The sequence below is a fragment of the Heteronotia binoei genome, chromosome 13, assembly GCF_032191835.1.
Source record: "Heteronotia binoei isolate CCM8104 ecotype False Entrance Well chromosome 13, APGP_CSIRO_Hbin_v1, whole genome shotgun sequence".
Taxonomy (NCBI): domain Eukaryota; kingdom Metazoa; phylum Chordata; class Lepidosauria; order Squamata; family Gekkonidae; genus Heteronotia; species Heteronotia binoei.
Genome location: NC_083235.1, coordinates 18,485,399 through 18,510,949, shown reverse-complemented (window position 1 = coordinate 18,510,949; position 25,551 = coordinate 18,485,399). Strand labels below are relative to the sequence as shown.

General features: G+C 48.2%; 2 protein-coding genes across 2 annotated transcripts in view; both read left to right on the top strand.

Annotated features, from left to right (window-relative positions):
- The window catches only part of SLC27A1 (solute carrier family 27 member 1), a 77,428-nt gene extending 74,205 nt beyond the window's left edge, over positions 1-3,223 (top strand). The window contains exon 13 of the mRNA XM_060252637.1: positions 1,348-3,223. Within this exon, the coding sequence (XP_060108620.1) occupies positions 1,348-1,505 (158 nt within the window). The 3' untranslated portion in view covers positions 1,506-3,223. The remainder of the gene's footprint in view (positions 1-1,347) is intronic.
- A 3,056-nt stretch (positions 3,224-6,279) lies between these two features.
- Positions 6,280-24,804, top strand: PGLS (6-phosphogluconolactonase). Its single transcript, XM_060252876.1, has 5 exons — positions 6,280-6,636; positions 11,938-12,045; positions 17,146-17,247; positions 21,836-21,976; positions 24,285-24,804. Exons 1-5 carry the CDS (start codon positions 6,334-6,336, stop codon positions 24,420-24,422), a joined length of 792 nt encoding a protein of 263 aa, XP_060108859.1. The 5' UTR covers positions 6,280-6,333; the 3' UTR covers positions 24,423-24,804.
- Positions 24,805-25,551: the final 747 nt, after the last annotated feature.

Sequence of the window (25,551 nt, the reverse complement as noted above, 5' to 3'; positions counted from 1 at the left end):
GCCCTTCCCGTGCTCCCTTCCTTCCTTCCTTCCAGGTATTTGCCCAAGGACGGCAGACGCCCTGTGCTATGTTTCTGGCCACCAAGGTGGGTGCATGCTCACACAATAAAAGTCTGCATGGCTGAGAGCTGCCTGATAGCATCCCGTGCCACGCAGCCTATCTTTGAAGTTGTAGTATGAACTAGCAGGGCGGGGACCATCCCTGGGGTGGCGACCCTATGTGGGAGCCACAGTGATTGGGTGAATTCTTAGGCTCCTGAGCTGCTTAGGCGTGGGTGCTTAGGGGGGCGTGGCTGCAGGTGTCTGGGAAAGGGTGACCAGGGAATTTCCACTGGTGACAATGGGCTGCACTACCATTTTTAACAGCATGAGAGCATTCCTAGGCAGAACTTGCTTATGGAGGCAACCGACTCCTGTCCGCGTACCCACATTTCTGTCGGCACCAGGGTTCAAGCAGCTGAACCACCGGCCTGGGAGCACCGTACAGCTGTGCTGGTGTGACCCTTCGGTGCAGCGCTGCCTCTGGCCACAGACAGCGTAAGTCTCCCTTACACTGGTCTATCATGCACTTAAGCTGGCATAAAGGTCAATTGGCTCCTTGTTCTCATTTGCCAGGCTCTCCAGGGTTGCTCTGTAAAATGTGGAAAGCCTTGGCCTCTGTGCCCTGTTGCTGGCCGTCCAGAAGAACTGGCTGGCCACTGTGTGAGACAGGATGCTGGACTAGATGAACCACTGGTCTGATCCAGCGGGTCTCTTCTGCTGTTCTTACGAAGGCCTTGGCCTCTCTGCCCTGTTGCTGGCCCTCCAGAGGAACTGGTTGGCTACTGTGTGAGACAGGATGCTGGAGTAGATGGACCACTGATCTGATCCAGCAGGGCTCTTCTGCTGTTCTTATGAAGGCCTTGGCCTCTCTGCCCTGTTGCTGGCCCTCCAGAGGAACTGGTTGGCTACTGTGTGAGACAGGATGCTGGAGTAGATGGACCGCTGGTCTGATCCAGCAGGGCTCTTCTGATGTTCTTATGAAGGCCTTGGCCTCTCTGCCCTGTTGCTGGCCCTCCAGAGGAACTGGTTGGCTACTGTGTGAGACAGGATGCTGGACTAGATGGACCACTGGTCTGATCCAGCAGGGCTCTTCTGATGTTCTTATGAAGGCCTTGGCCTCTCTGCCCTGTTGCTGGCCCTCCAGAGGAACTGGTTGGCTACTGTGTGAGGCAGGATGTTAGACTTAGATAGACCACTGGTCTGATCCAGCAGGGCTCTTCTGATGCTATGGTCCACACTGGGGAAATTTGCCCTGCTGTAAACGACCTCTTTTTAATTTCCTCACCTTTCTTTTCTTGCCTCTAGGCACTTTCAAAATCCAGAAGACCCGCTTGCAAAGGGAAAACTACGACCCACACCAGACATCCGATCGGTTATACTTCTTGGATGTAAAACTTGGCAAGTACCTGCCACTGGATGAGAGTACGTTTGAGAGGATCCAGGCTGGGAAGGTGTCTCTGTGATTTCACCCCCGAAATAGCTGGCTGCTGGGAAACCTTGCCTGGGTAGAGAGACAGACTTGGCTAGAAGAGGCAATCCAAGGGTTTTGCTCATGACGTCTGCCACAGAGACGAAACCAGCCATGGTGTGAGGCTGGGCTTGCCCTTTCCTTTTTTCGAAAAGCACATTAACCCTTCCCTGGGACGAGAGTGGGACCCATTTCAACAGTCCAGTCTTTAGAATGGTTCGTAACCATGGTATCGAGGGACTCCGTACAAACCAGGAAGAATTGATGAACTGCGTTATTAACCTTGAAAGCCCTCGATGCAAGTTAATTGAGCTAGCAATAGCTTTGTTCCCTGTCCTGAGGCAGTTCTGCGTGCCGTTAAAGCGTCCAGTCACTCTGGGATTTCCACACTCCGAATTTACACATTGTAGACCTTCAACTGTCAACAGCGGGAGAGCGGTTCTATTTCTACAGGGACTCGCTGGCTTCATCTGGTCTTTTTAAAAAAAAATTACTTTTTTTTTATTTCAAAATTTGAAAGCTATTGTGAAAAGCAAAAAAAAAAATAGTGGAAATTAGGCACAGAAGAAATGCCCTTTGCTCCTGACGACCTGCCTGAACAAGACCTCTGTGATGCTCAAAAGCTTCCATACTTCTGCAAATGTCTGCACCGTGCATTTGCAGGGGGAAAGACATTGGTATCTCCTCACTTCACTGGCTTAAGGGCCTGCCAATGCCAACGGCAGTTCCTGGCCTGTGGCCGTGATGTTTAAAAAGTCACAGAGTTCTGCTGATCTGGAATTTCAGGGGGGAAAATGGTTCAGTATTACTAAAGAGCAGTTCTGTTGTGACGTTTGCCCTGTCCAGCCGATCCGGGTCTCCTTTCTGCAGGAAGCGCAAGACAGCCGATCAAAGGCGATTGGCAGCATGATGTTGGTGTCCAACGGTTCTGCTTCCCCTCCCCTCTGCCCCCGGATGTATCATCTAGTCTTGGAACGATTCCAAGAAAGAAAGGGGAAGGCTGTGAAGTGTTCAGGGTGACCATGTGATAGGAAGCACTTTTATGTTTTTCTTATCATCATAAGGGTGGAAGAACTCTATGCCAACACCGATGTGGTTCCCCCTGGGAGGCCCGATTACCAAATTGAAATATTTCACAGTAACTTACTGGCATTGTGCCATTCTCTTTCTGCCCTGCACCCTTTGGAGGGGCCAGCATTTGACTTTGAGGAACTTTTATTCTCTTTGGCAGGGACAGAGTTTTGCATAAAGCAAATGTCACAAGGACTCGTGCAGAATAACGTTCTGTCATTTCGCTGAGCACGTCTTCTAGTTCTACCTTAACCTTGGTTACAGTTCAAAAACCAGATGGTTGTTCTCCCCCCCCCCCTCCTTCTTTTCTTAAAGACCCCCCAAAATGTGCCTTTTCATAACTTTGTGTCAGAACCAGGCATAGCTGAAGTTAACATTTGCAATAAACCTAACGGTGTGATTTTTAATTCTCAGAGAAGACAAAGGTACCTACAGCCGAGTGAACTGCTGGTGAAAATGGTTGACCTTGATTTAAAAAAAATAATACTAAAAGCTCTTTCATGGTTTTAAATGCAAATCATGCACTGACTAACTCGGTTCTTTGAAGCAAAGTTACATTTTCAAAACGGCGCTATCGTCGTCGAAATATAACTTTGCTTTTGGAAATTCAAAACTTAAAAGAATAAAGATACTTTAAAGTGAGTGTCTTGAATTAATTTCTTTTCCTGTTTTCTCTCAACATACATGAGAAGATACACGAAGCTGCATTCTACTGAATCAGTCCCTCGGTCCATCAAAGTCAGTATTGTCAACTCAGACTGGCAGCAGCTCTCCAGGGTCTCGGGACTTTCACATCACCTACTGCCTTTTAAATGGGAGGCGCTGTCAGACCCAGAGTCAAGGATAAGACAGTTGAAGTTCAAGATCTTTATTCCAGCTTCATGGGCATACACACGCGTTGTCGGAACTGACCTCTCTGTCAGTTCCCCCAACTTATAAACCTTTGCCCTGATCGTTATAATTTAAGCCAAAGCACGCCAAGCAAAAGCGGGGGTTTTGCGCGGGGTTTTTGCAAAGCTCTCATCACTGCAGGTGCTATCAGTTCATGGTTTGCATCTCCTCCAGCCCTTGCCCTTGGTTACCTAGCAACTACCCAATTCCCAGACCTGCCATCCACCCTCCAGATAAGCAACAAGTTACAGTTATATCAAAGGTATAGCAAGAATAGCATAGCATGAAAGCACAGCCTAGCATTATACAATTGGATATACATGACAAGAGGAACAAGATGGAGTGACTCTTGACAGGTGCCAGGGACTCAATCTGGGATGTTCTGCATGCCAAGCACACTCCCGCTGAGCCATGGCCCATTCTAGAGAGTAACAGCCAGGACAGAAAGGAAAAAGGGATCTTGAGTGAGTACCAGGACTGCAGGTGGAATGGTACGAAGGCCCCACAAACAGAACTTGCTGGACTGAGTGCAACTGATGCACAAGCTACGGCAGGGAAAATTTGAGTCTCAGGTAGATGGGTCCCAGGCCATGGAAAGTTTTAACTTCAAAAAGCACCGTGAATTAAGGAAGGAGGTGTCTTAGAAGCCCGTGTCTGTGTTTTTAGTAATAGCCTGAAATTAACGCTGGTTGCAATCGACTGATGGGCTGCCACGTTCTGACATCTTCAAGGAAGCCCTACGTATAACATTATAGCAATCCACTTTAGAGATTACAGAAGTCTGAATTGGTGTGGACAGATCAGCAGACTCAGGAGGGTTAATAATTTATAACTACAAAAGAAATGAAAGAAAAGCACTGTTTGCAGCAATTTTTTTTTAAAAAAAAAACTTATAAAAACCAATGCTAGGAAAAGGAGTAACTAGAGCCAGTTGGGTGTAGTGGTTAAGTGAGTGGACTCTTATCTGGGAGAACCGGGTTTGATTCCCCACTCTTCCACATGCACCTGGCTAGAAAGACCTTGGGTCAGCCATAGCTCTTGTAGTAGTAGTCCTTGAAAGGGCAGCTGCTGTAAGAGCTCTCTCAGGCCCACCTACCTTACAGGTGGGTTGTGGGGGGAGAAGGTAAAGGAGATTGTGACCACTCTGAGATTCAGAGTATAGGGCGGGGTTTAAATCCAATATCTTCTTTTGCTCCAGGTCTAAAAAAGTAATAAAAGTTGTACCTCCTAAACTTTTGGGATGGAATTCCATATGCAGGGTGCCACCCCAGAGAAGGCCCTGTGTCCAGGAAACCAGAGGTTTAGTTTTAAACTACAGGGTGGCTAGTCCTTGTTTGTACTCCTGAAGCTGCCCTCCTAAACAGACTTGCACCCTTTCTAAGTTAACTGAAATCAATGGGCTTAGAACAGGGGTGGCCAAACTTGCTTAATGTAAGAGCCACATAGAATAAACGTTTGAGAGCTGAAGGAAGGAAGGCAAATAGATGGGGAGGGAGGAAGTGGAAAGAAAGCAACTTTAAATGCATTCTCCAAGGTGCCAGCTGGCTTGGGTTGGCGAAGTGATTTAAGGAGACAAATGCCTTCTCCAAGCTGGCCAACAGGGTGCTAGGGCCTTCGAGAGCCACAATATGTGTGAAAGAGCCACATGCCGCTCCTGAGACTCAGTTTGGCCACCCTTGGCTTACAATGTAACTCTACTAAGGACTGATCCTGTTTCCTTGACCCCTGAAATCTATGGCCCGAGTGAGTCAGCCCAGTGGATCCTGGACTGTCTACACTTTTGTCTATGCCTTTTTAGCTGCCTTCAGTCTGCCATAGAGAACAGTAGGGTAGATATATTTCAATAAATACAGGTCTATAGCAGCACACTTAAAAGCAGATGCACTTACGACTTATCTTCACGATGCCTTTAATTTCTACTCCCTCGTTTGCAAATATATTTTACCTTGTTTTTTGTTACTGAAGACAGTATATTTATTTCATTGGCAAACCCGCCTGGTGTTTCCGTGTGGTGAGGATGGAGGGATGATCTGGTGGTTGTGGGGAGCCAAGAAAGGAATTTGAAACAAGGCCCGCAAATGCCTGAGGTGCTACATTTCTGCGTAGGGTTGCCAATCCCGGTTTGGAGGCCCTCCTCCGCTTCAGGGTCATCAGAAAGTGTGTGGGGGGGGGGAGTGTCTGCTGGGCACTCCATCATTCCCCATGGAGACTGATTCCCATAGGGTATAATGGAGAATTAATACACGTATCTAGGTCTCCCGGGGGGGGGGCTGTTTTTTGAGGTAGAGGTACTGAATTTTCAACATAGCATCCAGTGCCTCTCCCCAAAATACCACCCAAGTTTCAAAAGGATTGGACCAAGGGCTCCAATTCTATAAGCCCCAAAAGAAGGTGTCCTTCATTATTTCCAAAGGAGAGAGGGCGTTTAAAAGGTGTGCGGTCACTTTAAATGTGATGGCCAGAATTCCCTTTGGAGTTCAATTATGCTTGTCACACCCTTGCTCCCACAAAGCCGCGGCTGCCCCAAAGACAGGAGAGAAATGGTTGCCTGGGTTACACACATTGCATAAACTTCCGCTGTGACCGTTTCCTATTTACTTCCGGTGTCGTTTCCAGTACTCCTCACTCTCTGCTCTATTCACGGCCTTCGCCTTTTCCGCCCGGAACCACGCAGCCCTGGCTATCCCTTCACTTACTTCCCGCGGCGCACAGGAACGTTACCCCCTCCCCTTTTCCGCCCGTGTCCCGGATTACAACCTGCGCTTCCGCCCGGGTCTTCTTCCCCGCTCTATGGGGTCCCCCGGGCGCCGCGGCCGGGCCTTTCAGTTCCCCCTGTCGGCTCCTTCCCCCTCTGGCCCGCCATGCCCGGCTCCTCAGTCCCCCGGCGCGGCCCGGCCGCCTCCCCCGCCTCTTCGCCTCAAGTCTCGGTCTTCCCTTCCCCGCAGGAGCTGGGCTCCGCCTTGGCGCAGCTGGTGGCCCAGCGCGAGGCCCAGTCCGGGCCCTCCGGGCGTTTCTCGCTGGGCCTGTCGGGGGGGAGCCTGGTGCGGATCCTGGCCCAGGAGCTGCCGGCCGCCGCCGCCGCCCCTGCCCGCTGGCTCGTGGCTTTCGTGGACGAGCGCCGCGTCCCCTTGGAGGACCCCGAGAGCAACTACGGCGCCTACAAGGTGTGTGTGTGGGGGCGGGGAAGGCACGGAGGGTTGCCAGGTCTGTCGTGGGAGATTCCTGGAGGCTTTGGGGGTGGAGCCAGAAGAGGGTGGGGTTTGGGGAGGGGAGGGGCCTCAGCAGGGCACAATGCCATAGAGACCACCCTTAAAAGCAGCCCTTTTCTCCAGGGGAGCTGATCTCTGCCAATTGGAGATCAGTTGTAAAAGTGGGCGATCTCCAGTCCCCACCTGGAGGCTGGGAACCGTATAAAATGCCAAGTCTAACTTGGAAAATACCTGGAGACTTTGGGGGTGGAGCCGGGAGAGGGCGGAGGTTTGGGAGGGACCTCAGCATGGTAAAATGCCATAGAGTCCTCCCTTTCAAAGCACTCGTTTTCTCCAGGGGAGCTGATCTCTGCCAACTGGAGATCAGTTGTAAAAGTGGGAGATCTCCAGGCCCCACCTGGAGACTGGCAACCCTAGGGAAATGACAGACAGGCTCAAGAGAGGAACTGAATTGGGGAGGGGCAGGGCGGGGCTGTTGCCTCCTGTGGGGTTGCTTTCTAGGAGAATTCCCTCAAGAAAGAACTCTGGCTGTGTTCCCCCCCCCCCCCCCGCCCAGTGCCTGTATCTGAGGACTGTGAAACTCTAGACACACGTTACCATGAATGCCTGTGTAATCTTTGCACGTTACAATGAATAGGGTTGCCAGCTTTGGGTAGAGAAATACCTGGAGATTTTGAGGGTGCAGTCGGGGGAGAGGAGGGACCACAGCAGGGTATAACAGTCCACCCTCCAAAGCAGCCATTTTCTCCAGGGGAACTGATCTTGGTCGTCTGGAGATCTGTTGGAAAAGTGGGAGATCTCCAGGTATCTCCTGGGGGGGTCACAACAACCCTAATATGAATGCATAGCACATATGCGGTTTCCAACCTGTGTGCAAGTTGAGCGAGTCAGTACACCTGCAGTTGAACTGTGCTGTTAGGTTCTGTTTGCGCATGACTGCACACATATTTACAAGAGAGCTCTTCAGATGTTAGTCGCCTACCAGGAAACCTGTCGACAGCATCTAGTGGGAGCGTGCATTGCCTGCGTCCTTTTGCTCTGCGCAGTCACCATGTTGCGTAAACAATTGCAGGGCTCATACGCATGAACTGATCGCTGGGTTTTTCCACGTGTATTGAAGCTGTACCTACATGGTGAATACATACATTGCCTCTGCAGCATGTGTTGTGAATATTGTGAGCAGTGTGTGGCTTCCGTTACCTAAGGCTGGTATGCGCCTGCCGTGTGTTGTCGTTCAGTCGCACAACAACTGTAATATCTGAAAAGGTCTAAGGCCACCATGAGCTTGTTTGTTTTTTAAATAAAACAGGGGCACTGCTACTGAATAAACCTTGTGGCTTGAATCACACATTCAGCTATATGTCTGGTTTTTTTAGTCCATCCTTCTGCACAATGCAGGAAACTCACAAATGCTCCCCCTAATTCACAGCAATGAAGATCCTGTGAATTTAGGGGGAGTATTTGTGATTTTCCTGCATTGTGCAGGGGGTTGGACTAGATGACCTTCCAACTCTTTTATTCTATAATTCTATGTTTGGTGTAGTGGTTAAGTGTGCGGACTCTTATCTGTGAGAACCGTGTTTGATTCCCCACTCCTCCACTTGCACCTGCTGGAATGGCCTTGGGTCAGCCATAGCTCTAGTAGGAGTTGTCCTTGAAAGGGTAGCTGCTGTGAGAGCCCTCTCAGCCCCACCCACCTCACAGGGTATCTGTTGTGGGAGAGGAAGATAAAGGAGATTGGGAGCCGCTCTGAGACTCTCAGATTCGGCGTGGAGGGCAGGATATAAATCCAGTATCATCATCATCATCATCATCATCTTCTTCTTCTTCTTCTTCTATGTGCATTGGCAGTAACTAAGATTTATTCAGCATACGTATACAGAGAAATAAAAATGTACATAGATGCATGCAGATCCCCCGGAACATACACAAGGCTGTAAACATTGCATTTTATAAGTACTAGTTCTTGGTTTTATTTCTAAAGGAATGCGCAATGGCTGTTATTTCCCTATAGACGTATGCACATAATTTTTTTTACAGACTTACCCATATGCTCCCTTGGTTTGTTGCCATCATCATTTGACATATCTTGCAACATATGTGCATTTCCATTACTTCCCTTCATATTTTTATTCTTCTGTTGTTGAACAAAACTTGAAGCTTGTGTACCCATTCGTTTCCTTTGCATAAGGAGATGTTTTCTAATGCTTGGCAAATACCAACCTTGTGGCCGGTAGTAAGTGTGAAACAAGTTCCCGAGTCTTCTTAGACTTAATGAATTACTACTGTATATTACTGTATAATATTACCGTACATTGCATTTTATAAGTACTGGTTCTTGGTTTTATTTCTAAAGGAATGCGCAGTGGCTGTTACTTCCCAACAGACGTATGCACATAATTTGGTCCTTACCTTTAAGGCCCTTTATGGCCAGGGGCCTGCATACCTTCGGGACCACCTCTCCCCATATGAACACCACCCCCACCACCCCACCCCCAGGCTCTGAGGTCTGCTGCTCAACATCTCCTCATAGTCCCTGGTCCTAAGGATGCCCGGCTGGCTTCAATGAGGACCAGGGCCTTTTCGGTCTTGGCCCCTACCTGGTGGAATGAGCTCTTCCACCAGGCTTTTAATTAATCCAGCAGGGGTCCTCTGAAAGACATCACTTCCCCCAGCATTTCACCATTATGGTGTTATGTCGTGCTTCTAGCTATCAGCCGCATGCTGTTTACCGCCTATGTCTGTAAGACTGTTTACTGTGCTGCTCCTGTTTTGGAATGTCTGTTTTTATGATGTTGCTTTTAACTCTGTAGTTTTATTGTCGTGAGCCGCCCTGAGCCTGCTCGCAGGATAGGGCGGGGTATGAATCTAAGAAATTAAATAAAACAATAAACAGTAGAACAGTAATATTACTGTATATTGTTTACATTACAGTGTCCGCAATTATTGCCTTGCATAATTGCATTATATGCATTCGTTGGAATGTGTCAGAGCTACAGTTTATCTTTCTACATGTATTGAATAATTCTGACGGTGGATTCAACTCAGATATGGTTGAATATACAATTTTAAATATTTTTTTCAGGCACCGGTCCCCAGTTGTATTCTTAAAATGAATGTGCGAGGGCCCTTTCTTCAAAACCGATGTATGTGTATACGTGCAAGATGTCTGTGCTTTAACGTGTACACGAGAGAAGACCGTGTAAATGGATCAAAAGGAAAAGCTAAGCTCACGGACAATTGCTGCAAAACGTTTTCTGTATTTCAGATATTAAATTTGAATACTCGTATACTTGTGTACTGTAAAAACAGTTACAAGTTACAAACTGCAGACCCGAAAAAAGATTCAAAGAAGCCATCTAGAGAAGATAGATAGAAAAGCGCGACAGCAGTATCCACACTGTTTCCCAGCGAGCTTCGTCAGGCGCGTGTACGATGTTGAGATGGTGATACAGTCACAGGTTCATTTCGAGTCCTGCATAATGCTGCTGTTACCCTGAACGCTCACCATCTCAGTATCGTATATGTGCCTGAGGAAGCTCGGTGGGAAACAGTGTGGGTACCGGTCTGCTGTTGCGCTTTTCCATCGAAAATCGGGACTGGACTACACCTGTATGCTGAGTTAAGAAGACTGAGCTGCACTCTTTTGAATGGATAAGCTCTTTGGGGCAGTGGCCCCCAACCTTTTTTGTCCCAGAGCCGGCGGCCGCCCCCCCATGGCACCTCCTCCTCCTCCCCCTGTTTCCTCCTCCCTCCTCTGCCCTGCCCCTGCAGCCTTGCCACCCACCCCCGCACAGCCTCACTGCCCCGTTTTTACCACTTTAAGGCCAGGAAAGATGAAGCACCTTCCAGACCAACCTCCATGCCCCCCGCCAATCAGCTGATCCGATCGGCCAGGAAAACCATGGTGGTCTCCCATCCAAGTACTAACCAAGTACGAACACTAACCGGTATTAGTCGGTCCACTAGTGGTCCTTAGGTGAGCCAGCCTTCAACCACCTGTTGGGAATACCGACCGTTCTTGCATTCAGTCTTGCTGCTGAGTGCCCTTGAGCATGTATAAGTCAGTCTTATGTGATGGTGGTGGTGGTTTTTCAACTGGAACCCTTGTGATTTGTTCCATCTGATTCACCTCACCAGATTTCAAGGTCAGGATTCATAAGAGACAACAAATTAGGATGCAGTGCAGACTGGGTTGTATTGAAATGTGCTCAAATTCGTCGGAGTTAGGCTAAGCTAGATTTCTGATAAGACGATGGAGAACCACATGAAGCTGCCTTATACCGAATCAGACCACTGGTCTATCAAGGTCAGTATTGTCTACTCAGGCTGGCAGTGGCTCTTCAGGGACCCAGATGGAGTTCTTACACATTTCCTACTGCCTGGTCCTTTTAAACTGGAAATCTCAGGACGACGGTCAGATCTCTGCCAGACTTCTGTGCTCCTCTCGATGGCTCTTGGGAGCCAGATTTCTTTTTGCATAATTTCTCAGGTTAGAGAATTTTAATCCATGTCCTGAGGAAGGCGTAAACACCTCTCCTGGTGTCTCTGCTGAAGTTTACCAGACTGCCAGTTTAAAAGCTTCTGCAAATGTTTGCACAGCGAGCTCATTGTTTGCTAGGCAAACCTGAGAGACTATCGAAGGCACACGTGCACAGATAAACCAACGTGCGCAAACCATCAAAGGCATACATGCACATCCATGCATCAAGCACCCTAATACTGAATCAGACCACCAAGGTGAGTATTGTCATATGAACATATGAAGCTGCCTTATACTGAATCAGACCCACAGTCCATCGAAGTCAGTATTGTCTGCTCAGACCGGCAGCGGCTCTTTAAGGTCTCAAGCTGAGGTTTTTCATACCTATTTGCCTGGACCCTTTTTAGTTGGAAATGCTGGAGTTTGAACCTGGGACCTTCTGCTTACCAAGCAGATGCTTTACCACAGAGCCACCATCCCTCCCCTTTACTCAGGCTGGCAGCAGCTCTCCAGGATCTCAGGCAGAGGCCTTTCGCATCACCTGCTTCCTGATCCTTTTTAACGGGAGATGCCGGGAATTGAACCTGGGACCTTCCACGTGCCAAGCAGAGGTTGTACCGATGACCCGCAGCCCCTCCCCAATGGATCAGTCCTTTGTTGGTTTATTTATTGTATTGGATTTATATCCCGCCCTCCCCGCCAAAGCAGGCTCTCCCCCGCCCTCCCCGCCGAAGCAGGTTGTGACGGGGGCGTATTTCTTTTCTCTGCTTCAGACTTATCTCTTCTCTAAAATCGCCATCCCCGAGGACCAAATTGTCGTCATCAACCCATCGTTACCTGTCGAGGAGGCAGCTGCGGATTATGCGACGAAGCTGAAAGAGGTAGGCCTGGAAGGTGTGGGTGAGCACGGGGTGGTCGGGAACTCCCTTGTAGATGATCCTGCCACCAACAATAGATGGGCTGCGTGGCATTAGCTTGAATGAGGAAGGCCAGTTTCGATTTTCTACTGAGCATCCTTCCCGAGCACATCTTAACGGGGGTATGAAAAGGCTGAGCCCATTTTTGTTTGTTAATTGTATGCAAAGATTCCTGGGACTGGTAGGCTTGCAGGACTGTCGTGTTTGTGGGTTGATTTGCACCAAGAGCTCAACATTTGAAATACAGCTATGTCCAGGGCTTTTTTTTTTTTTTGTAGCAGGAACTCCCTTGCATATTAGGCCACACACCCCTAATGTAGCCAATCCTCCAAGAGCTTACAGGGCTCTTAGTACAGGGCCTACTGTAAGCTCCAGGAGGAGTGGCTCCATCAGGGGTGTGTGGCCTAATATGCAGAGGAGCTCCTGCTACAAAGAAAGCCCTGGTTACGTCCGTAGCAGAAGGTGCCCAGACTTCCTGGAGAATCTCTTCTCTCAGAACAGGGGTGGCCAAACTGTGGCTCAGGAGCCACATGTGGCTCTTTCATGCATATTGTGTGGCTCTCGAAGCCCCTACCAGTCCGTCGGCTGGCTTGGAGAAGACATTTGTCTCTTTAAATCACTTTTCCAAGCCAAGGCAGCTGGCAACTGAACACTTGAAATGCTTTTAAAGTTAAAATTGCTTTCTTTCTACCTCTCTCTCCCCCATCTTCCTTTCTTCCTTCTGCTCTCAAACATCTGATGTTTATGTGTCGAGGCTCTGAAACATCTGACATTTATTCTGTGTGGCTCTTCCGTTAAGAAAGTTTGGCCACCCCTATCTCAGAAGGATTAAGTTGAGAAATACCTGAAAATTGGGGGGGGGGGGTGGAATTTGCTACGAAGCAACCGTTTTTTCCAGGGATACCGATCCTTGCAGTTTGGAGATCAACTATAGAACTAGCAGATCTCTAACTGCCACCTGACAATGACCATATAAATGGAAACCTCAGGGCTTTTTACAAGCAGGAACGCCGTTCCAGCTGGCTTGGTGGCAGGAGATGTGGCCTAATATGCAAATGAGGTCCTGTTGAGGTTTTTTACCCCAAAAAAGCCCAGTGTGAAACGATGATGTCGGGGTGTGGCCTAATATGCAAATGAATCCCTGCTGGGAAACCTCATTTTTGAGGTTATTTCCTGTATCTTTTAGACTAGAACCAACTGCTGTGCTGACAGGCAGATCCGCACAGTAGGGCCAGTCATAGCTAAGACACAGAATTCTACAAACTTGGGAGACCCCCCCCAAGTTTGCACAGTTTTTTTAAAATTTGGGAGATACACATAAAGCAGTTTTATTCTGGACTGGACCATTGGTCTGTTGAGGCTATGTTGTCTTCTCAAGACTGGCAGCGGCTCTTCAGCTGAGGGGTCTTTTAAACTAGCTGGTCTTTTAAACTAGAGATGCCGGGGATTGAACCTGGGACCTTCTGCATGCCAAGCAGAGGCTCTTCCACTGAGCCACACCCAAGTAATAGCAGCACCTGCTAGTCCTTGAAAGGAAATAATGGAATTTCAGCGGCATTTGCAGTTACTGTAACAACCAGCTTTACCCACAAGCTCGGGGGGGGGGGGACATCCTATCCCTTTATGGGATGTCCTTTACCTCCATGCCATGAAAAGCTTTCACTGCCCGTTTCTACACATTCTAAACATTATAAGAGAAGGGACCTTTTCCTCCATGCCTGGTGTCAACTTGAGGAACAATGGAAAATGTCACACGAAAATGTGAGACGAAAACCAGTTTATTTATTTATTTTATTGGATTCATGTCCCGCCCTCCCTGCCGAAGCAGACTCAGGACGGTTCACATCAATAAAGACATTTACAATACAGCACATTAACCATTAAGACATAGAACAACAACGGTTCTATGTTTTATGGCGCTGGAAGACGAGCCCCTCAGGTCAGAAGGTGCCCAGTATGCTACTGGGCAAGAGCGGAGGGCAAGTCCAAGTAACCACATTATGTTTTAGAACAACAATTATAACAAAATAAAACCGTTTGGTGCTAATGTCAAATTTCCAATATCTTCAGCCTTCTTGAGTATCCTCGTATATTACTATGATAATACCACGATGATACCAAGCAATTTACAACAAGCATACATATAAGTATATTATACTGTAGAACAGTAAGTAAATATTAGTGTAGTTCCAGTCCACAAACGATGAAAAACCTTTTCAGTCCAGACGAGGTGTTCTACACAATCACAAAGACAGATCTTTTTTTAAAAAAAATTTCGTTCAATACTTTTATCACTTTATTTTCCTGCAAAGTAGGATTCGAGGCAGCTTTTTTTTTTAAAAAATGGTTCATCTAAAATCAGGATGCAATAACACAACAGAACCCATCAGGAGGTCCACCAGTGGGGCCAGAACTCCAGAAGCCCTCCTTCTTTGGCCCCCCAAGCACCAAGAATGCAGAGCAGCACTGCACCAGACAGAAGACGATACCAAGAATGAAATAGTCCTTTCCTCCACTAGCCAATGGGACTTCTCTTGAACAAGAAACCAGTGAAGCTCATGCTCTGTGTCACTGCCGGAGGCTACTGGGTTCCATCAGAAGAAAACTTGCTGGAGACACTAATGAGAAAGGACGGAGCTCTTGGGGAAGACACCAAACTTCTCATATTCTAATAACAAATCGGGCTCAGGGATCCTTGTCTCCTTTTCAGAATCTTGTCTCTTGTTCAAGAGAAGTCCCATTGGCTAGTGGAAGAAAGGAGGAAAGAACTCTACTCCATTCTTGGTATGGGGCTGGGACTACATCTATGGAACACCTCGTTTGGACTGAAAAGGTTTTTCACCATTCATGGACTGTAATTACACTGTAACTTACTGTTCTGCATGAAAATGTGAGGCAATTTCTGCATGAAGCAGCCAAGGAGGGGAAGGTGATTGTAGCCATCACCACCACTTCTCTCTTTTTTGCTACATTGGTGCAACTGTTGGTTGAGTCACTCCAGTTGTGTTGGTGGGCTGGAAAGGAGAGGGAAGAGGAAGCAGGTATATGGGCAGGAAGGAGTCAGGAAGGCAGATGCGGGTGTGGGGAAAGCAGGGAGGTGAGGGATGAAACCTGCTATGACAGACTGGTGGGCAGGGGGAGGCAAAGAACATCAACTGCAAAGTGTTTGTGTCTGGGGGTAGAGTTTTCCCTCTCCTGTGATTCCATGTAGATCCCTACTTAAGAACATAAGAGAAGCCATGTTGGATCATCCAGTCCAACACTTTGGGTCACACAGTGGCCAAAATTCAGAACCCATCAGGAGGTCCACCAGTGGGCCCAGAACTCCTGAAGCCCTCCCTCTTTGGCCCCCCAAGCAGCAAGAATACAGAGTATCAGTGCCCCAGATAGAATAATGTTCCACCTCTACCTGGTGGCTAATAGCCACTGATGGAACTCTGCTCCATATGTTTATCCAGTCCTCTCTTGAAGCTGGCTATGATTACAGCCACCACAACTTCCTGCAGCAGTGAATTCCATGGGTTAATTACCCTTTTGATGAAGAAGGACTTCCTTTTATCTGTTCTGTAGTCCAACAGTGCTGTCCTAAGCAATGCTGCATCCTCAAATGAGTGGCACTGTGAGGCGTGAGAATCTTCAGACAAAGCGAACCAGTTTCTGAAAGGGGAGACAAGACCATGGACTCTTCCCAGCTGATGACATCTTAACAGAATCTGGCACTCCCATCTCAGTGGGCCTAGCCAGATGTGCAATAAGGAATATTGGGTTGAGAGCAGCTGCTGGAATGGCCTTGGGTCAGCCATAGCTCTCGCAGGAGTTGTCCTTAAAAGGGCAGCTTCTGTCAGAGCTCTCTCAGCACCACAGGGTTTGATTCCCCACTCCTCCACTTGTCGCTGCTGGAATGGCCTTGGGTTAGCCATAGCTCTTGTAGGAGTTGTCCTTGAAAGGGCAGCTGCTGTAAGAGCTCTCTCAGCACCACTGGGTTTGATTCCCTACTCCTCCATTTACAGTTGCTGGAATGGCCTTGGGACAGCCATAGCTCTTATAGGAGTTGTCCTTGAAAGGGCAGCTTCTGTCAGAGCTCTCTCAGCACCACAGGGTTTGATTCCCCACTCCTCCACTTACAGCTGCTGGAATGGCCTTGGGTCAGCCATAGCTCTTGTAGGAGTTGTTGTTGAAAGGACACCTGCTCTCACCTGCTGTGAGAGTCCTCTCAACCCCACCCACCTCACAAGGTGTCTGTTGTGGGGGAGGAAGATAAAGGAGATTGTGAACCGCCCTGACACTCTGAAATTCGGAGTAGAGGGCGGGATATATCATCATCAAAATAACCACAACAGAAGCAGCAGTCAGAAGGTGGGGGCAGGCAACAGGAAGATCTCATCTTTCAACGGGCAAGTGGCGGTACAGTTTCAGACGGTTTTAGAACTCCCTTTGGACAGCCAGTGGGCTATGGCTTTACTAGGTATGCTGCCTTTGGGGGGAAACGTCGGCAAGGTGAGGTCACCCCCAGGGCTTTTTTTGGTAGAAAAAGCCCAGCAGGAACTCATTTGCATATTAGGCCGCACCCCTGATGTCACCATTGTTTCACACAGGGCTTTTGTAGAAAAAGCCCAGCAGGTGCTCATTTTATTATTTATTTTAGCATACCTCTATTCTGCCCATTCCTCGTAGGGAATGATAAAACAATAAAATACAATAAAAAACATTTTATAAACAGACAACTCAACAGCACTCAGAAAACTTTCCCGTATCATCACCTATTGCCCAGCCTGGCCGTCTCACGTCATGAGGTCTCATAGAGATGGCAGATGTTATTCCGTTTTATAGCACGGCTGACAGTGCCGATAGGGGAGGCCAACCAGATCAAGAATAGACGCCCGCAGCCTCAACTAAAAGCCTGGCGGCTTTTAGGTCACACTTTCTGATGCCAAGCCAGCCAGAACTGTGTTTCTGTGCGTTCCTGCTAAAAAAAAAAGCCCTGGTCACCCCTGTTTCAATCTCTTGAACAATCCCTGTCCCCTCCCTTGGTGCGCTGATGGTTCTTCTTTTGCCCCCCGCCAGGCTTTTCAGGGTGAAGATATGCCTGTGTTTGACCTCTTGATCTTGGGAGTTGGACCTGACGGACACACTTGCTCTCTCTTTCCAGATCATCCCGTCTTGCAGGTAAGTCAGGGCAAGGGCCGGAGGGGAGGCCAGGGTTGCTTGTCGTTCTGCTGTCTGACTAGAGGTCACGCTTCCTAGGGGTAAAGAAGGGGCGGGGCAGGCTAGCGGTGACCCAGGAAACCAGAGCTGGATTTACCAAGCGGCTGAATGGAATTGGATTAAGTAAGGGTTATCTCGGTCTGACGCTAAGACAGCGGTGTCGAACTCATTTGTTATGCGGGCTGGATTTGACATAAATGAGACCTTGTCGGGCTGGGCCGGGTGTATCCTAAAATGTAATGCCAGATAGCGGACATATAAACTTTATAAAGGGCACGGACACACAATTAAAGATTTTTTTTTTACTTAAAATAAAACATGCTTAGCATATTAGCACGCTTGCAATATTTTGTTTTACAGTCTCTGATAAATGTCACCTCTTGCTATGAATTATTGCATCAAAAACTGCAGACAATGTTTGTGCTGTTCAGGTGTGCACATCTGTAAGTTGCAAACCTACTTTTGATTCATTGAAATTCATTACAGACATCTCATGGTCAATGCTTTGAGCCTGAGACCCAGAGGAACATGAAGCAGCTGGGCATTGTGAACATTTGTTCAGAAGTTGCTTCATGTACCAGTCAAGAACATGTGAGGGCACCATGGCACAGACTGAGGGCTATGTGCTTGTCTACAAAACTATAATCTTCCCCAGAAAAATGACTACAACTTCCCCCCCCCCACAAAAAAAACCCTACAAGAACAGAGAGACAGCCATGTACAGTGGTCAGTGTCAGCCTACTATCTGGGAAGTCTAAATTCAAGACCCCCAATCAAAGGAAAGCATGAAAGAAAAATTAAGGAAAATTTGCTGGGTAATTCTGAGGTGGAATACACTTTCAGCCTAATGCTGATATTTCTCTTCTAAATAGTTCACATGTTTTCCTATTGAGAAAGAATGGAGGGCATGAGTACAGTGAAAAAGAGGAGGGGAACCCAGTGATACCCATAACAAGCCCAACAAAACTCTCTCTCTCTCTCTCTCTCTCTGTAGCAAGGCAAAAAACTCATACCTCCATTAAAACGTTGCTAGTCGTAAAAGCTTTCTTTGTAGCTCTCCTGTGATGGTGGGGACTGGCAAAGGAAGCTCTGGCTCTTTCTTTCCTTCCCCATGGTAGGAGGAGGGGGAGGAGCCTCAGCCATTTATTAGATGGAAGAGAGGCTTGTCTCAGTAGCTCTGCAGGGTGATTAATTGAGTCTGGCAAACTTAATCACCCAGCAGAGCTATAGAGACAAGCTCCCTCATTGGCTGAGGCTGCTCCTCCCTCCTCCTCCCTTTAAAAAAAGTTGTGGTGGGGGGGAGAGGGAAAGGCTGCTTTGCTGCTCTGGCTTATCCGGGGAGAAACACAAAATGGTGACCAAAAAAAGCAGGCAACGGAAAACGAAGCAGAGGACAGCCAGTTGCTGGAGGACCTGATTGGAGCCCTCTGTGGGCCTAATCTGGCCCATGGGCCACATGTTTGACACCTCTGCCCTAAGACAACCTGAGGTTTAGAAAGAGGCGGCTTAACCAACACACAGCACAGGAATGGCTCTGTCAGCAGGACATTCACAGGTGTGCAGAGGCTGCATTGGCTCCCAGTTTGTTTTAAAACAGAGCTCTGGTTCATAACCTTCTGAGCCCTATAACAGTCTTGGGCCGGTTTATCCTATAGTGGGGGTGTCAGACTTTCGACCCCCGAAAAACTGGCTGTCATCTGCTTCCTTCTCCCTCCCTCTTGCTTCCTTCTGCATAACAGCTTGCTTTTCAAGGCTTGCTCAATCACACAGAAACTACTTAGGAAAGCCTCTATTTTCTCCATTGGCTGAGGCTCCTCCCTTGGGGAGGAGGGGGGGGAGGCAGAGCTTGCTTTGCCAGCTCTCTCAATCGCACAGCAGAGCTACTGAGCCAAGCCTCTCATCCTTCTATTGGCTGAGGCTCCTCCCTCTCCTGGTCCCCTGGGGAAGAAAGGAAAGAACCAGAGCTTACCTTGCCCAGGGGATCTTTAATTGTGTCTGTGTCCTTTATAAAGTTTATATCTCTGCTACCTAATCTTAAATAGGTACACACATGGCCCAGCCCAACCTGACATGGCCCGACCCAACAAGGTCTCGTTTATGTCAGATCCGGCTCTCATAACAAATGAGTTTGACTCCCCTGTGGAGAATGTAGCTTCCTGGTACGAGCAATTCCCCTACAAGCTTGGGTCATTGGAAAGGGCCCTGCTTGGATTAGCTTCTTGGTTGGGAGCAGGGCCTTTTCTTTGGTGGCACCGTCATTGCCAACTCCCTCTCCAAAGCTCTTCCAGGAAAGAATCATGGTAAATTTAAGCAGTCAGTGTACTGCATGAGAACATCCCTTAGCCGTTGTCACACCTGTCTCCATTGCCATCTAGGGAACTGACAGTGCGACCCAATGCAGAATTATTCCAATCTTGAGTCAATTGAAATACTTGACCTTAACTGGAATAACTGCATAGGGTTACACTGCAAGATGTTTTAAAGTCCAGCGTCATGATCCACTAGGGGGAGCTGTAGAAGCCAGGGCATGCTGATGGATAGGGTCAAAGCATTTCTGCCAGATACTGACCAGATGTTTGCTCTCACCCTCTTTCTCCTTGCACCTTCTGACTGACCATCTTCATCCCTCCCTCTCTACCATGTATTTAGCTTCCCTTGCTGTGAGGTCTTTCTCCTCTAAAGCGGAAAGTTTGGGGGGGATTGATTCTTTTTTTTAAAAGCCAGCAACTGATTTAAAGACCACTTGGTTGATTAAACCATAAGTCTCTTAATCAGTTAATCACATTAAATGCATTGGCAGGACACCTAAATTACAGTAAAGGAAGGTGGTTTAAGATCTGGCCAAGAAAAAATAAGCAAAATTGCCATTGTTAGAAGCAGGGGTGGAATTCTAGCAGGAGCTCCTTCGCATATTAGGCCGCACCCTCCTGATGTAGTCAAACCTCCTGGAGCTTACATAAAAGAGCCTTATAAGCTCTTGGAGCATTGGCTACATGAGGGGCGTGTGGCCTAATATGCAAAGGAGCTCCTGCTAGAATTCCACCCCTGGTCACTTCTGTTCAGGTCCCTGGATTGTTTTAATTTCCACAAGCCTAGTTCCTTGTCATGTTTATTTGGCGTTTTCACTTCCTTCGTTTGGGACTCAAAGGCAGATTGTGCAACTTAAGACCGTGCAATGAGAACAACGGAGCACGTATGACTGACAGCGAGTGTGAGAGAACTGAACTTTACAACTTTAAAAACTGTATTTTGCATTCCAATTAGGGTTGCCAATCCCCAGGTGGGGCCAGGGAATCCCCTGGTTTGGAGGCCCTCCCCCTGCTTCAGGGTCACCGGAAAACGGGGGGGGTGGGTGGGGAGGGAAATGTCTGCTGGGCACTCCATTATTCACTGTGGAGACCAATTCCCTTAGGGTATAATGGAGAATTGATCTGTGGGTATCTCAGGTTCTGGGGAGGCTGTTTTTTGAGGAAGAAGCACCACATTTGCAGCATAGCATCCAGTGCCTCTCCTCAAAACACCCACCAAGTTTCAAAAAGATTGGACAAGGGGGCCCCAAAAGAAGGTGCCCTTATCCTTCATTATTTCCAATGGAGGGAAGGTATTTAAAAGGTGTGCTGTCCCTTTAAATGTGATGGCCAAAACTCCCTTGGAGTTCAATCATGCTTTTCACAACCTTGCTCCTGGCTCCACCCTCAAAGTCTCCTGGCTCCACCCTCAAAACCCCCACATACTCCTTGACTTGGACCTGGCAACCCTAATTCCAATACTGAAGCAGAGGTAAATGGCTCAACTATCCAGCCGTGCAATCAACGGCGCTGGGAGGATAAAACAGGAGAGGAGAGGGAGCAAAGGATGTTGCTCTGTCCGTGGAGGGAAGGGCAGGACTCGAATGTTGATAAATCCGTGCATACTATTGAAAGATCATTTGCTGACCCCTGTGTGTCCATATTCCTGCCTTTTTCTCACCATGCTTTCCCAAGTCCACTGCAAACTCAATGATCTGTACCCTAAGGGGCTGGCATGATTTGTGAAGAAGATATTGGATTTATATCCCGCCTTATACTCAGAGTCCCAGAGCAGTCACAATTTCCTTTTACTCCCCCCCCCCCGCCCGCCACAACAGACAACCTGTGAGGGAGGTGGGCCTGAGACAGCTCTGACAGAAGCTGCCCTTTCAAGGACAACTCCTGAGATAGCTATGGCTAACCCAAGGCCATTCCAGCAGCTGGAAGTGGAGGAGTGGGGAATCAAACCCGATTCTCCCAGATAAGAGTACGTGCACTAAACCACTGTGCCAAACTGTGGCCTATGACGTTAACCTGTATATTGGGTTTTGTGCGTTATTATTTTAAGCGATTTGTCTTTTTAAGAGAACAAATGAGAGGTGGTCGCCTGCGGAATAAGCCTTTGTGCACAAACTGAGCAGAAACTCAGAGACGACCGTTTGGGAGGATCGGTCCCGTAGGACCTACATGGTGCTGCCCCAGGCAGGCCCCCCTAACCAACCAACCCTCCTACCCTTTCGTGACCTCTTTTCCCCTGGTAGGAGCGAGAGAAGACAGTGGCTGCCGTTAGCGATTCGCCAAAGCCGCCCCCCGAGCGGATCACGCTGACCCTGCCGGTTCTGAATGCGGCCCGGAGTGTGGTGTTTGTCGCCACCGGGGACAGCAAGGCTGCTGTGATAAAGGTAAATGCCAGAAACCTCCCACCGGTTAGCATATTTTGCTTTGCTGGGTTGAGCCATATTGCTTAGGTGTTAAATCGGATCTTTGGCTGTGTCTGCGTTACCCTTCTGATTGCTTCTTTTGGAAAGGCCAAGAAAGAAGCAGATTTCCTTTGCTGTAAAAAAGAGGGTTCAACTTGATTTTGATTTCAATTTCAAATTATTTCTTACGGTCCACAACCAGCACAGATCGTTATACACACCGTTCAGAATTTTTAAAGTGGTCCATCAGTTAAATGGGATATAAAAACAAATTAAAATAGAGAGTTATAAGTTAGATGAATAAATTTTAAAAAACTGAAGCATTATCTAAAATATCCTTATGAACTTTACAGGCAGCAGCAAAAAACCTTGTGCAAGAAGCTGTAGGGAAAAAAACACAGAGGGTTGGATTAACTGGAGCATTTCCATGGGTAGGAAGGATTTCTGCTGGCAAAGCATGATTATCTTACTGCCTCCCTCCCTCTGTGGCCCCAAATGCTCCTAAAATGCTGTTGGGGTTTCCCAAGCAACAAATTTGTGCTCTATGTAGAGCTATCTTTCCCTCTGCAGATATGCCTTTTGGGGTCTGATCCAGAGGGATGACAGCATTTTTGGGACCAGCTAACCCCCATTGCCTTTCCCAAGCATGGAAGGGGAAGAACCTTTTGAGACCAGCAGCTCACAGCTGTTCGGCAGCAGAGCAGCCCTTCGCTTACTCTGGCGTTGGCTGCCTTTGCCTGATAAGGGAAGAGCAGCCGCTGCCAGAGCGAATGAGGTATCGCTGGTTCAAAATGGGTCCCCTTGTTCCAAAGAGAGATTGCTCCCTTTTATCTTTTCCCAACCTTCTCTTAGAAAATGAAGACTTTGTGGTTTTCAGCATGTGGGTTTCTGGCAGTATCTGACTCAAACTGTGGTTTGTTCTCATCCTTGCAAACCAAGTTTGAATTAAGCAGGGCTTTTTTGGTAGAAGAAGCCCAGCAGGAACTCATGTGCAGATTAGGCCACACCTCCTGATGTCACCATTGTTTCACGTGGCTTTTTTGTAGTAAAAGCCCAGCAGGGACTCATTTACATATTATGCCACACCTCCTGACACCAAACCAGCTGGAACTGCATTCCTGTGCGTTCCTACTTTTAAAAAAGCCCTGGAATCGAGTATTGGAAAGTCTGCTTGAGAGGCAAGAGGATACAACCATGTTGTTTGAGCCCTGTAAGCTCTTGGAGGATTGGCTACATAAGAGGGGTGTGGCCTAATATGCAAAGGAGTTCCTGCTACAAAAAAAAGCCCTGGATCCAATGTCTGCATGTAAATACATAGGATACTCTGCCACTGAGAGACAGTCTCATCCTAGTGGGTTGGTTTTGGATCCAGGAAGTCTTTAGCGTCTGAACCAGGACTGAGGGGAATTTCAAGTCCGACTACTTGAAATTGGAGATTTTGAAACAGAAGCTAAATGGCCATCTGACAGCAATGCTGATTCTGTGAGTTAGGCAGATTGCGAGAAGGAGGGCAGGAAGGGGGTGGGTGGGGGGAAGGTATTTGTGAAGTTCCTGCATTGTGCAGGGGGTTAGACTAGATGAGCCTGGAGGTCCCTTCCAACTCTGCGATTCTATGATTCTGCTTCCAGGGTTTGTTTCCGTAACAACAAACTGCGGTTTTGTTGTTGCATCTGAACAGAGTCACTTAGTGCATTGCTGTGGTTCCCAAACACCATAGGGGGTGGGGAATTCCCTGCTTTGGGGCACTTCCTTCCAGGGCTGTTCAATTGGCTGTCAGTGGGATTTACTAGGAGCAAACTGAAGCCTGGCAGATGCAGCGACATCACTTCCGGCATGCACTGGAAATGACATCATCATGTTGCCAGTGAGGCATGGACGCTCTGGTATTTGGGAAAAACACTCTATGATTAAAAACAGCTTCTGCCGTAGAGTTTTTGCCCAAATACCAGCGTGTTCCCGCAGTGCTGGCAACACGGTTACGTGCACGCAGAAAGTGACATCTTCGTGTTGCTGGAAACAGAGACCTCGGCTTCCATTTGCTGCTGCCCTCACCCAACCACCCCAGTTGTCAGCGGGGTACCTGACAACTCTGTGTGTTACACCTACCAACTCACTGGATTTCGAACATGCTTTCCTCTAAACGAAAAAGAAATGGAAGTTTATCCTGTTTAAACATGGGAAGGAGTGATGGGCCAGAAGAGCTTCTGCAATTCCTTCTGTATTTTGAGTGCAATGTGCAAAGTGTTGGATTTTAAGCAACAAGGTTTTAACATTCTGTTTTTTGGGGCAGCGCATCCTGGAAGGCGATGAAGAAAACCCCCTGCCTGCTGCTCTGGTCCAGCCTCATACCGGGAAGGTGTATTGGTTTTTGGATGAGCCGGCAGCTAAGGAGCTGACTATTCCCTTTGAGAAGCACTCCATCTTGTAGGAAGGCTCACGTTCCACAACCTTTCAGGTTGGAGGAAGTCCAGCAGGCGCGGCTGCGGGTAGAGCCCGTCCCGCTAACATTCCAGGTCACAGTCTCCACGTCCGGTCGTAGCGCTCAGGAGCGGCACGAAACTAACACTTGTCTTTTCCTTCTCTCTCTCTTTCTCTCTCTTTAATTTTAAGAAGTGGTACGTTTGTGGAGCACTGTGTTTAACAAATATGGTAATTTCTTTCGCCGGGGCAAAGCGTTGTTACGGGAACACTGGCGTTCGGCTACTAGTCGTCGAGGGGAATCGCAGGGAGCGGCGTTACAGTCTTTTTATCATGTGAACGGTCTAATGTGGTGTCAAGTGAATGCACAATTAAAGATGTACAATTGCAAACACCGTGATTCCCCCCCTCCTGCCACCCCGCCTCTTCTGTGTTTGGTTTTTCTCTAAATGCTAAATGTTGCATTCTGGATTCCGCTGTGTGGGTGAACTATTCGCTACGAATTAGCGAATCAGTGTCCCCTTGATGCACAACACGCCAGCGGGTTTATGTAGCCCTCCACCACAGCTTGCTTTGGGAACACTGATTTGATTTTGGCTTGAAAGAATCAAGAAGACGAGTCCTCAACATGGTGCCTGTGGGTGCCCGAGCTGGTTTGGTGTGGAGAGCTGGTTTGGTGTAGTGGTTAAGTGTGCGGACTCTTATCTGGGAGAACCGGGTTTGATTCCCCACTCCTCCACTTGCATCTACTAGCATGGCCTTGGGTCAGCCATAGCTCTGGCAGAGGTTGTCCTTGAAAGGGCAGCTTCTGGGAGAGCCCTCTCCAGCCCCACCCACCTCACAGGGTGTCTGTTGTGGGGGAGGAAGGTAAGGGAGATTGTGAGCCGCTCTGAGACTCTTCGGAGTGGAGGGCGGGATATAAATCCAATATCATCATCATCTTCTTCTTCAACACTTCGGTGTGGGAGTGAAGGTAAGCGGCAATAGCCATTTGCTGGCTGGAGATGCCTCCTGTTCTTTCGGCAGCTATTTTGTTGCTGCACTCACCAGCCTATATCAGGCTCAAAAAGGAGAGTCCTGCCCAGGTGGCTTCCCTGGTCTCTGTCCTCCTGAATGCCAGTTGAACAGTGCCCAATAGA